This window comes from Heloderma suspectum, chromosome 4 (genome assembly GCF_057233095.1).
Source record: "Heloderma suspectum isolate Gila_16-S chromosome 4, 16-S_ref, whole genome shotgun sequence".
Lineage (NCBI taxonomy): Eukaryota > Metazoa > Chordata > Lepidosauria > Squamata > Helodermatidae > Heloderma > Heloderma suspectum.
In genome coordinates this window covers 12178149-12191814 of record NC_139461.1, presented here as the reverse complement: position 1 = coordinate 12191814, position 13666 = coordinate 12178149, and the positions used below count along the sequence as shown (strand labels likewise).

At 41.1% G+C, this 13666-nt stretch overlaps 1 protein-coding gene across 2 annotated transcripts in view; it reads left to right on the top strand.

The window, feature by feature from the left end:
• The window catches only part of DENND3 (DENN domain containing 3), a 68275-nt gene that overhangs the window by 4142 nt on the left and 50467 nt on the right, over positions 1-13666 (top strand). For both annotated transcript variants that reach the window (XM_084848648.1, XM_084848650.1), the window contains exon 3: positions 13216-13495. In XM_084848648.1, coding sequence (XP_084704774.1) covers positions 13216-13495 — 280 coding nt within the window. The remainder of the gene's footprint in view (positions 1-13215; positions 13496-13666) is intronic.

The following is a 13666-nucleotide window of genomic DNA, read 5'->3' as shown; positions in this document are numbered from 1 at the left end:
CTTCATGGCGTAGTGCTAAAAAACTATTTTTTTATCCACACACTCATTCCGAGTCATGCTTTCCGTACAGTTGAAACAGAAAAACTCCATGAAGCAAGATAAATTTAAGGGTGTTGCACTTTTCTGGGAAACTGCTGTCGAATCTGCAGCAGTTTAAGGTTTCTTGGCCCTGTTTCCAGTGACAAGTTTCTCCCTCCCCCTGCCCCCGCAGTTAATTTGTATTTCTATTTATTCTGTAGCAGTTTATAACAAAGAATTGTAAGACATCTTTTGGGGTGTTGTTGTTTATTTGGTCAGTCGCTTCTGACTCTTCGTGACTTCATGGACCAGCCCACGCCAGAGCTTCCTGTCGGCCGTCGCCACCTCCAGCTCCCCCAAGGTCGAGCTCGTCTCCGCCAGAATATCATCCATCCATCTTGCCCTTGGTCGGCCCCTCTTCCTTTGGCCTTCCACTTTCCCTAGCATCAGCATCTTCTCCAGGGTATCCTGTCTTCTCATGATGTGGCCGAAGTACTTCAGTTTTGCCTTTAAGACCCTTCCCTCAAGTGAGCAGTCTGGCTTTATTTCCTGGAGTATGGACTGGTTTGATCTTCTTGCAGTCCAAGGCACTCTCAGAATTTTCCTCCAGCACCACAGTTCAAAAGCATCTATCTTCCTTCGCTCAGCATTCCTTATGGTCCAGCTCTCGCAGCCATAGGTTACTACGGGGAATACCATTGCTTGAACTATGCGGACCTTTGTTGTCAGTGTGATGTCTCTGCTCTTCACTATTTTATCAAGATTTGTCACTGCTGTCCTCCCAAGAAGTAAACGTCTTCTGATTTCCTGGCAGCAGTCAGCGTCTGCAGTAATCTTTGCACCTAGAAAGACAAAGTCTGTCACTGCCTCCATGTTTTCTTCCTCTATTTGCCAGTTATCAATCAAGCTGGTTGCCATAATCTTGGTTTTCTTGAGATTTAACTGCAACCCAGCTTTTGCACTTTCTTCTTTCACCTTCGTCATGAGGTTCCTCAGCTCCTCCTCGCTTTCAGCCATCAAAGTGGTATCATCTGCATATCTGAGATTGTTAATGTTTCTTCCAGCGATTTTAACTCCAGCCTTGGCTTCATCAAGCCCAGCACGTCGCATGATGTGTTCTGCATACAGGTTGAATAGGTAGGGTGAGAGTATACAACCCTGCCGTACTCCTTTCCCCATCTTAAACCAGTCCGTTGTTCCGTGGTCTGTTCTTACCGTTGCTACTTGGTCGTTATACAGGTTCCTCAGGAGGCAGACAAGATGATTTGGCATCCCCATACCACTAAGAACTTGCCACTATTTGTTATGATCCACACAGTCAAAGGCTTTAGAATAGTCAATAAAACAGAAATAGATGTTTTTCTGAAACTCCCTGGCTTTCCCCATAATCCAGCGGATATTGGCAATTTGGTCTCTAGTTCCTCTGCCTTTTCGAAACCCAGCTTGTACATCTGGCAATTCTCGTTCCATGAATTGCTGGAGTCTACCTTGCAAGATCTTGAGCATTACCTTACTGGCATGTGAAATAAGTGCCACTGTTGGATAGTTTGAACATTCTTTGGTGCTTCCCTTTTTTGGTATGGGGATATAGGTTGATTTTTTCCAATCTGTTGGCCATTCTTGTGTTTTCCAAATTTGCTGGCATATGGCATGCATCACCTTGACAGCATCATCTTGCAAGATTTTAAACAGTTCAGCTGGGATATCGTCGTCTCCTGCTGCCTTGTTATTAGCAATGCTTCTTAAGGCCCATTCAACCTCACTCTTCAGGATGTCTGGCTCTAGCTCACTGACCACACCGTCAAAACTATCCCCGATATTATTATCCTTCCTATACAGATCTTCCGTATATTCTTGCCACCTTTTCTTGCTCTCTTCTGCTTCTGTTAGGTCCTTGCCATCTTTGTTTTTGATCATATCCATTTTTGCCTGAAATTTACCTCCGATGTTTCTAATGTTCTGGAAGAGGTCTCTTGTCCTTCCTATTCTATTATCTTCTTCCACTTCTGCGCATTGCTTGTTGAAAAATAATTCCTTATCTCTTCTGGCTAACCTCTGGAATTTTGCGTTTAATTGGGCATCTCTCCCCCTATCACTGTTGCCTTTTGCTTTCCTTCTTTCTTGGGTTGCTTCCAGTGTCTCAGCAGACAGCCATCTTGGGACATTTCATCAAATTAGTTATTTTTCAAAACCTGTCTTCCAAAGCTCAGATATGTATTTTATTAAGCATATTTTTTATAAAGAAAGACAAATCTTCCTGAAAACCATAAGAAGATGGATGCCTCTTGTCTGGAAAGAACATAAGAAGAGGATCAAATTGAAAACCAGCATTCTGTTTCACACAGTAGCCAACCAGATGCTTCTGAGAAGCCCAAAAGCAGGCAACTGCCCCCCGCTCTCACTGTTCCACAGGAACTGGTATTCAGTGGCATATTGCCTCTGAACTTGGAGGTTCTGTTTGCTGTCATGGCTAAGAGCCATTGATTGAGCTGTTCTCCATGAATGTATTTAACGGCCCTTTAAAACCGTCTAAGCCAGTAGACAGAGCCACATCTTCTGGCAGTAAATCCCATAATTAATTGTGTGAAGGTGCTTTCTTTTTAAGACCAAAAAAGTCAGACAAGCTCCAGTCTGATGTGAGAACAGCGTATAGGTGCAGTCATGGATGTGGGGGCTCTTGTGTAAAATGTGGGTGAACTTTGGACAATTTATTGAATAGATGGACCGTTGATCACACCAGGGCATCAATGTATGAACAGACCATGTTCTGGAAGTAGCGAGTAGTACAATAAACCAAGGACACCTTTTAGATTCAGTACTCTGATTTTATTGGTCTGTTGCAAGAATCCAGAGACTGTGGCCAGAATCCAATGCTGCCCATTCGCTAGCAGAGCTGGCTGCCAGTTCTGGTCTGCACGTAGCCAGCCATGCCACTTCTGGTCCACAAGCAGACCCTACTATTTGCAGAACGACAATTTTGCGCTTCCAGAGGCAACCTATAAAACTAATGGAAACACTTGTTTTGGGAAGGGGACAGGTCCGCAGAGCTCCTGTATGTAAGCTCTGCTGACTTGCCCCCTCTCAGAAACGAGCGTTTCCACTTGTTTTGACTTGCCTCCGGAAGCACTAAATTGACACTTGCAGACCAGAAGTGGCAGGGCTGGCCCTGCGCAAAGGGCAGTGTTGAATTCTGCCCTGTATATTGTTAGGACTACTTAAGTTTGCTTTTCTGATTTGCTTCTTACTTTGAGGTGGTTTGCTTAATAAATATGTTTAGGGCTCAGAATTGTGAAAGGCAATAGGATGCAGCAGGGGCGTTGTTAGGAGCGGGCCTGCCTGGGCACGGGCCCCGGATCTTTTTTGAGCTGTACCCTGGATCTTTTGAGCTGCCCTAATTGCTGTTCTTTTACATTTTCCCATAGACTTGCATTGGAAAACAAAAACGGCCATAACATTTTTAGTTTGTATGATAAGTACATGAAATTTGGAGGGTTGATGGCTCCCATGGAGCTGATTAAATATGCCAAATGTCAGGCAGTTAGGTCCAGTGGCTTTTGTGCTAGCCACAGGTAAAATTGGCTTTTTCCAAGAAAATCTGTCAAAGTAAAGAGCTATATTTTTTTGTGCTTCCACATAAATTCATGCAATTTGGAGACCTGGCAGGCCCTAGGGAGCACTGAACCTACCAAATTTCAGACAGTTAGGTCCAGTGGCTTTTGCACTAGCCATGCGTAAAGTTTCCTTTTCTCAAAGTCTAAAACAAAAAGTAAAACCGGTCAAGCCACCCAGGGGATTAGGGATCCTAATCAGAACGTGTTTAAGGTGACCATTAGGAGGTCACTATCCCTAATCTCTGGTGTAGGTTTTCTTTGAGGTGCAAAAAACCTCTCTCCCCCTACTTTTTTGCTCTTACATGCCCACTGTTGGGAGCTTGCCTGCAATGAAATTTTGAAGAGGGAGAAGGAAGGGAAGAAAGAGCTCCATGTGAAGTACTGGTATTTCACACAGCATCTGATTTTACTGCCCCAAACTGGAACCTTTGGCTTCTGCAGAAGTTTAATAGCTTCAGTACAGCAAAGGATGCAATCAGCCTCCACAAACTTCTCTCCCCCTCCACTTTAATTTCTCCTAAATAGCTGTAAGGCTCAAATAATCCCAAAGGGAGAGTTAGGGCTATGTGGCGTCATGATCGAGAAACTGATGGGGCTTTTAAATAGGTTCTACAGTTTTAAAAAAGCTTGAAAAAGCCACCTCACCTCATTCAGTTCATTTAAGTACCTGCAGTCCTTACAAACTCTCCACAGCCGCCTAAATTCCTCTGAAGTACCACCTCTCTGAAAGGAGCCACTTGGCTTAGGGAATTCTTTCTACCCCCCACCCCTGTGCACATTTCCAATCACCGTTCTTCTTTTCTTCTTCCTCCCCTCCCCTATCCTGTTCTTTCTTTCTCTTCTTTATTCCACCCAGAGCATATCTTGGGGAATTCTTAAAGAGAATTCTCTTCGCCAGGCAAGAGAAGTTCTGAACTGTATTTGACTTTATACAAACAGACAAGGGGATTGGGTTTTCTCCTTCTCACTCAAGTCTTTGAGAAAAGTGGGTTCACATGGTCACAGATATACAAATCTGGGGCTGTTTTGTTTGTTGGTTGCCATTATTCAGCAATAGGAAGGGCTGTAGCTCAGTGGTAGAGCACATGCTTGGCCTGCAGAAGGTTCAGTCCCCAGCATCTCCAGGGAGGGCTACGAAAGAATCCTCCCTGAAACTTTGGAAAGCCGCTGCTGCCGGTCAGCATCAACAGTTCTGCGCTAGATGGACCCAGGGCATGACTCATTATAAGGCAGCTTCCTATATTCCTATGAACAGAAAGCTTTAATTAAAAAATAGGAGTTTTGGTTTGTTTTTTAAGTGGAGGGGAGATAAATATTGCTCATTTATGCAGTCCTATGTATGCCTACTCAGAAGTCCCATTATGTGTAATGAGGCTTACCTTCAGGAAAGTGTGCATAGGATTCCAGCACAAGTTACTTTTGCAGGGAGGTTTGCACCTTGAGGTTCTGCATGTTTACTTAGAAATTAGTCCTGAGTTGTGAGCATGGTACTGCAAGCTTAACACAGTGCCTACCCAATTCTGTCTAATGAATTGACTACCCTTTCAGCTCAGTCCTATGCATGTTTTGTCATTTGTGGGTTTGGTTTTTTTTTTTTTTTGCATGAACTCTAGCTTCAGTGGTGAGGGAAAGGCACTTAGTACATGCTCAGGGTTTCTCCATAACTTAGCCCTAGTTTTGAAAACAGACTCATTGCCGAATCCCGGTGAAGTCTTGGCACAAATGAAGTTATGGGGAGGAAGATACAATGAGAGCTTGTGCATAACAAGGAGGAGGTAGAGAGGAGTTGCACAAAACAAGACATCTGTTTTTATGAAGAGTTGCTGGAGGATGGTAGGATGAGGAGGGATGGTTGCATGGAGGGGAATAGAATTGGTAGGGGGAGAATGTAAGTGCCCAGTGGTGAAAGAAAAACATTCTGTACATGCTCAGAGGCACTCGCTATTTAAGAACATAAGAAGAGCCATGCTGCATCAGACCAAGGCCCATCTAGTCCAGCATTCTGTTCACACAGTGGCCAACCAGATGCCCATAGGAAACCCACAAGCAGGACATGAGTGCAATAGCACCTTCCCACCCATGTTCCCCTGCTGCTAACACTGATGAAATGTAAATAAATTCTAGTAATTCTAAATTTGCATGCATTTCAGAAACTTTGCAGGTTTCTTGCCTGGGGGACACCTCTAATGACCTATGCATTTTCATACAAATTTACTCAAAAACTATTGGGGAAGGGGTGAATGGAAGGGAACGCAAATCACTCCCTCCCCCAAATTGGAGAACTCCCCTTACACATGAACTGCTGCACCTATCCTTCTGAAACTTTGCTGGTTTCTTACTTAGGGACAACTCTAGGCTGTCTGTAATTTTCAGAACAATGGTCTGAAAAGAAGGAAGGAACATAGGGAGATAAGTATGTCTTCTTTTGGAGACCTCAAAATGTCAAGGCCACCCTTGCACAAAAACCCTTGTGGCTATCATTCTGAAATTTGGCAGACATGATCTCCTCTGATGGGGCAATGAATCCTGAAATTTTTATCCAATTCTTCCAAGGAATTAAAATGTTATTGGAAATTCCTTTTAAAAGAAAATCAAAATATAGACCCTGCACCTATTTTTCTGGCATTGTGCAGGTGTAATCCCCTTCTAGGGGTCTACTATGCCTGAAATTATCATCCAGTTCTGACGAAGAGAAAAAAGTTAGTGTTTTTTTTCCTAATTTCCCGTGGTAGTCAACAGGAAGCATAAAGATTCATTTTTCCAAACATTGACTCGAGTTTGGTGCTGAGCTGAAGTGGTCCAACTACAAATTGACTCGAGCAGAAGTGGGGTGTTTTCCAAAACACTGAATCGGGGTCTGAGTTGAAGTGGGTGGGGGGGTCAGTGCACACTTCTTATGTATGTATGTAATCTATACACACATACAAGCACACCGCATGTGCACACCACACACACACACACACACACACACAGATATTAGACATGCACTTAGACTCGGATATATAGAGATAGATAGATATGCAAATTTGTGTTATGGGCCTGTGCCCTGGATCTTTTAAGAACCTAGCAACACCCCTGGGATGCACTGAACATAACAACATAAGAAGAGCCATGCTGGATCTGACCAAGGGTCCATCTAGTCCAGCATTCTGATTACACAGTGGCCAACCAGCTGCCCATGGGAAACTCACAAGCAGGACATGAGGGCAACAGCATGCTCCTGCCCAAGTTCCCCAGCAACTGGTGTACAAAGGCATACTGCCTCTGATACTGGAGGTAGCATATAGCCATCAGGACTAGCAGCCATTGATAGCCTTCTCCTCCAGGAATTTGTCTAACCCCCTTTTAAAGCCATCCACATTGGTGGCCATTGCTACATCTTGTGGTAGCGAATTCCATAAACTGTCTGGTGTATGAAGAAGTACTTCCTTTTATCTGTCCTGAATCTCTCACCAATCAGCTCCATGGGATGACCCTGGGTTCTAATATTATGAGAGAGGGAGAAAAGTGTCTCCCTAGCCACATTCTCCCAACATGCATCATTTTGTTAACCTCTATCATGTCTCTCCTTAGTCTCCTCTTTTTTAAGCTAAAACAATCCCAGATGTTGTAACCTTTCCTCATAGGGGAGTTGCTCCAGCCTCTTGATCATTTCAGTTGCCATTTTCTACACTTTTTCCAATTCTACGGTGTCCTTTTTTAGGTACGGTGACCAGAACTGTACACAGTATTCTAAGTGTGGTCACACCATAGATTTGTATAAGGGCAGTATGATCTTGGCAATTTTATTTTTAATTCCTTTCCTAATTATGTCTAACATGGAATTTGCCTCTTTCACAGCAGCTGCACACTGGGTTGACATTTTCATCGAGCTGTATACCACAACCCCAAGATTTCTTTCTTGGTTGGTCACTGCTAGCTCAGATCCCATCAATTTATACTTGAAGTTGGGGTTGTTTTGTTTTGCACCAACGTACATTACTTTACGCTAGCTTACATTGAAATGCATTTGCCATTTTGATGCCCATTCTCCAGTTTGGAGCGATTCTTCTGGAGCTCTTCACAATCGCTTCTTTTTTTAACCACCCTAAATAGTTTGGTCTCATCAGTAAACTTGGCCATGTGACCGCTCCTAATTCCAGATCTTTTATGAATAAGTTGAAAAACATTAGTTCCCGTACAGGTCCCTCTGAGACCCCACTATTTACATCCCTCCATTGGGAGAATTTCCCATTTATTTCTATTCTCTGCTTTCTGTTCTTTAACCAGCTACTGATCCATTAGAGGACCTCTCCTTTTATTCCATGACTGCTAAGTTTGCTCAGGAGTCTTTGGTGAGAAACTTTGTCAAGAGCATTTTGGAAGTCCAAGTAAACAATGTCTGCTGGATCACCCCTGTCCACATGTTTATTGACACTCTCAAAGAACTCAAAAAAATTAGTGAGACAGGATTTACCTTTACAGAAGCCATGCTGAATCTTTTTCAGAAGAGTTTGTCCTTTTATATGCTTAATAATCAAAGATATTGTAATGCTTTCCACCAATTTACCTGGAACAGACATTAAGCTAACTAGGCTCTAATTTCCCAGATCTCCCCTGGATCGCTTTTTAAAAATTGGTGGCTGATCTTAGGGGCATGTTATATATTTTTGTTGAAAGATCAGCAGTTTTACATTTGAGTTCTTTAAGAACTCTTGGATTGATACTATCTGGGCCTGGTGATTTATTAACTTTCAATTTGTCAATAAGTTTTAGAACTTCATCTTTTGTCACCACTGTTTGCCTCAGTTCCTCAAACTCCCTTCCTGAAAACATCAGTTCATGTACAAGTATCTGTCCTATATCTTCTGCAGTGAAGACAGATGAAAAAAATTCATTTAGCTTCTCCAAAGTCTCCTTATCCCCCTTCAGTACTCCTTTAACTTCATTGTCATCCAGCTGCCTCCCTACCCTCGCTGGTGTCCGGCTTCTGATATATTTAAAGAATTCTTTATTGTTGGCCTTCATGTTGCATGCTTCTCAAAATGTTTTTTTGCATCTCTTATTGTTTGCTTGCATCTCCTTTGTGCATATTTGTGTTCCATTTTGTTCTCTTCAGTTGGGCAAAATTTCTATTTTCTTAAGGAAACCCTCTTTTCTCTACTAGCTTCCTTGACCCTGCACATTGACCGTGGTGGTGACCTCTTGGACTTGATGCTACCTTTCCTAACTGGTGGTATACATTCTAGCTGAGTTTCTCTGATTGTGGTTTGGAGTAACCTCCAGGTATTTTGAAGGGATTTAACCTTCTTGATTCCCCCTTTCAACTTCCTTTTTACCAGTTCTCTCATTTTAGAGAAATTTCCTCTTCTGGAGCCAAATGTGACAGTGTTTGACTTCCTTGGCAATTTTGCACTGGAATATATATATTTAATCTGATAGCACAGTGGTCATTATTTCCAGTTGATTCAACAACATTCACGTCTTACACTAGGTCCTGGGTGACACCATTTAGGATTAAAGCCAGGGTCGCCTCCTCTCTGGTCTGTTCCGTGACCAACTGTTCTAGGGCACAATTGTTTAGGACATCGAGAAATTTAACCTCTTCATTGTGCCTGGAACATGCATTTACGCACTGAAGTCCTGTCAGAAGTTTCTAGAATACTTGAGTATGAAGTGAGCATAATCCATTCTCAGTATCTGAGGATTTGTTATGTAATGTATACTCGTCATATGTTGGGTGTACAGATGTGACAGTATGAAGATTTGTCTGATGTAATTACTTGAAACTATTTTCTTTCTTGACGGTAAATTTCTTGTAGCCTTATTCTCTGTCTGCTTCCTTTTTCTAACATAAGAGGTTGTATGTTGTGTCTTTTATTGTGCAGTGACAGAATTATCCGTAGCAATCTGTAGGGTTAATAGTTAAGCAACAAGAAGAACTTCCTCTTGCACATAAACAGAGTAGACTGCTGCTAAAACATTTTCAACATGAACTAACTTCAAATGAGGACTTCTTCATGTAGGAGTAACGCCATTCGGTTTTTATATGATGGTAGTCACAGTGTGTTTTGCATGACATAGAAGGTAATGATTTGCTGGCACTTAAGTGTTAATGCAGTGTCCTCTTTTTTGGAAACATGTTAGTCCTGGTAATTCTGACATCTATAAACTGGAAATCCTTTCATAAACATTAAAGGGCAAAATAGAAGTAGTGGTGCCACAACTCAACTAGGGTTAAATGCCACTAAAAAAGGTAAAGGTAAATGTGTCCCCAACCAGTCATGTCCGACTCTAGGGTGCGGTGCTCATCCCCGTTTCTAAGCCGAAGAGCCAGCGCTGTCCGAAGACGCTTCTGTGGTCATGTGGCCGGCCTGACTGAACACCGAGGTGCACGGAACGCTGTTACCTTTCCCGCCGAGGCGGTACCTATTTATCTACTTGCAATTTCTTGCTTTCGAACTGCTAGGTTGGCAGGAGCTGGGACTGAAGATGGGAGCTCACTCCGTCACGCGGCACTCGGGTCTCGAACTGCTGTCCTGCCGACCTTCCGGTCTGCAGTTCAGTGTCTTAACCACTAAGCCACTGCGGCCCTTAAATGCCACTAGGGGTTGTGTTTTCACAGTCAGGAAGGTGGACACAACATATTGGGAAGTATCCAATTCTGGAAATTTGTCAGCTTTGAACTGTTGTGCTAGCAGTTGTTCCCACTAGCACTACAGGAAAGTAGCATTTTCTACCACAACCCAGGAAACTAGCTGAAATTACCACTTCCAGAATGGGACTAAGATAGTTTCAATAAAAAAATACAATAGCAACCTTGTAAACCTAGTAAATCAGCAGAATGAAATAACAGATGACAATCACAAAACCCAGGTGTTGCAGCATATTGACCTGATGTATTCAGTGAGTGTTTCATTATGAATCCAGAAAGTTTCCTGAAAAGGTACAGCCAATTTAGACTGCATCTATGTATGTGGTTTTGATTTTTTTTTTTGTCCCAGCATGTACTGGTCGGTTGCCCATTCACTTTAAATAGACATCAGTCTGGAGCTTCTCAGTTGGTCTGATTTTTTCCCCTCATCCTGAGCAGCTGATCTCCTCTACCAGTTTTATTGCCTCATCATTATTCCAGCTTGGATTTCATGTAGCTTTGATTTCCAAAGGCTGGTTTAGCAAATCTGGGTTTTCAACTGAGTGCATACTTAACTGGGAAATGTAGTTAATACTGGCTATTCAGTGATAGTGCCTTTAATGATACACATGTTTCTAAACACTTTTTGCCTCATTCATGCATTACATTTATTAAGTCTGTGGTGAAAAATATAATTTGTAAGTTGCCTCTTAAATTCTTTATTCTCAGGAATACCATTTCAAAGATAACATGTTATACTTCATAGTTGCTATAGACTTGATCAAATAATATGATTGAGACTAAGAGAAAAACCATTTGGAAGGTTTTTAAATGTAGATTAGCCCCACAACTGGTATTTTTGGGGTCAATGATTATAGCTTCAGGCTGTCATGTAAAATGCATAAGCTTCAACAAAGGCAGACCAGATAACCAAGTAAGTATCCATTCGAAGGTGGTGGATGGTCCTCAGTCCATTGCATTATAGGAGGTGAGTGTTTATCCTTCCGGTGTTGTAGTATCAGTCTTTTAGCTGTCAAAAGGGCACAGAGAATCCATTTACGCTGACCATGTGTTACATTCCAAAAAGCAGCTAAGTAATTTAAAATATCATGTGCATCAGTGAACATTAAAGACTTCCAGTACAAAATTTATCTGTGTAATAATCTCCTCCCCCAAAGAAACTACTACTGGACATTGACTAAACATATGTTTAAAAGAAACGTTAGCTGCATTGCACCGCCAGTAATTAGCCAAATTAGATAAATCCTTATTCAAGAGACATTGTGACATCCAGTAGACATGAAACAAAAGTTTTTGCTGAATAAGATGCAGCCTAAGATCCATAGAGGCAACAGGTGTAGGTGCCAAATCAGCAATCCATTGATTAAGCAAAATGGGACAATCCAGTTCCATTCCTGCTTAGAAACTTATATATCCTATTTATTCACCAATTGCAGGTTTTATATTTGCTCTTTCCATTTTTAAAATCAGTTTAAAGTCCTTTCTGTTTATATCCAATTTTGTTGTTTGCCTTAGGTAAGCTTTTCCTGTATACCTTTGTCACCCTGTGTTTTGGATTGTTTTTAATTGATGATGACTGAAGTTGAATAAAACACCTATTTTTGTCATTTTTGCTTGTTCTTGTTTGCTTGCTCATGTTCTGGATCTTTTTTAGAGTCAAAACTGTTTTGTTCTAATTCCTTCGTATGCTTCATTTTTTAGTATTTATATACTATTATATACAATTATTTCTTTCTCTTTAACCTTTCTAACTTATTAGCTATCTGTCTGTGTGAGCAAGCAAAGGAGAACAGGAAAAGCTAAAAAATGATGGGAGGCCCTGTTTCCTTTGTTTTGTTTAATTGGCTCATCCCCATCTAGTCATGAACCATAGATGATATATTGAGTTTTGAGTAAACCCCAGGACTGAGGATCTGAAATTCTTGTCAGAAATTGCCTGTAGTGTCATGGAATGCTATATGTATGTTATAGTAATTTCTCTCAATAAGAAGTGATATTATTTAGACATAAGTAATTTAAAGAATAAAAATGTATCCTTGGGAGCATGGCTTAATGGAACATAAATATATGAAGTAAAAACAAGCTAAACATATTCTATAACCTCCACACATTGGGTGCTATCTTTTGAATCAGCTAGCACCAGCGTGTTGCCTATAAATTAACATGTTGCCTGTAAGCTATTTTGGTAGGTTTGATATTGACTATCATTGATGCTAATATTGTTTTTGCTCTTCTTAGAAGCCTTGACTTAAGATGATGTTGAATGTATCATGTGTTTGAATCTATGCATGTACAAGCTTATATTTAGTATTGTTATACTGATATTTTTAAAGTAAAAAAAAGAGACAGATCTTGTCTGAAAGAGTGATTTCTGGAAATAGAAAACCCTGTATGGCCTATATCTAGAACGAAGAATTTATCTTGCTCTAAGATGGCATCTGGTTTTGTGAGGGCTTTAAATATGTGTGGTTAATCAGGTATCCCAGGATTGCTCACATACTGATCACATATTTTGAAAGAACCTTTGAACCAGGGCAAATGCCACAACGCTAAATGCTCCTGACTTTAATCTTGCTCCAGCATGAAGTGTGTAGTTCTGGGCTAGTAGACTTACAGCTGATTCATATTATTGTTTACTTGGAAGTAAATTCTGTTGGCTTCAGTGGGAATTACTACTAGGTAAGTGTGCAAAAAATTGCAGCATTAATCTCTGGCTTAGTCTCCCCATGTAAAAAATGAAGGTAACACATAGGATTGTGAAGATCAGAGAAGTAACTGTAAGTATTAAATAATGTTGGTAACATGCTCGGTGAAGTTAAAATACTGTTTTAGCAGTACTGAATGTTTTACAACAAAAAGAAATGTCTGTAAAATAATAATGTAAGAAGATTTCAATATGTGAATCATCGCTCAGGAACAAAATCCAGATTAAATTCTTTTGATTTTTTTTAGATTGCTCAGAAAAAAGATGTGAAAAGCATTCCTCCATTTGAACCAGAAATTCTTTCTGTTTTTGTACCTCCATTTATCAGCAAGGAGGACTTGCAGACAGCAAATATTAATAGCAATGCATTCAATAAAACAAAACGCCGCTCCTTTCGAAAAAAGAAAGATAAATCTAAGATTGAAAGTGCAAGAGCTCTGAATGGAGCCCAGAAAGCTCCTGAAACTGAAGATGTTAGTGTTCCAAAAGATGTTGACCTTAATGGATTGCCAGAGCTTTGTTTTCCAGGTATGGTGTGCCCCTCTCATTTTAACAATCTATTTCAGGCCAGGTAATTGACAGAACGTATATTGACACAACTGTGCAGGGCCCATGCAGTGCTTCTGGATTACTGGGAGTCTCTTATTGAGTCTTGGTTTAAGGTGCATTCTGTCCCAGAACATTAAGGGTTGGTTTACA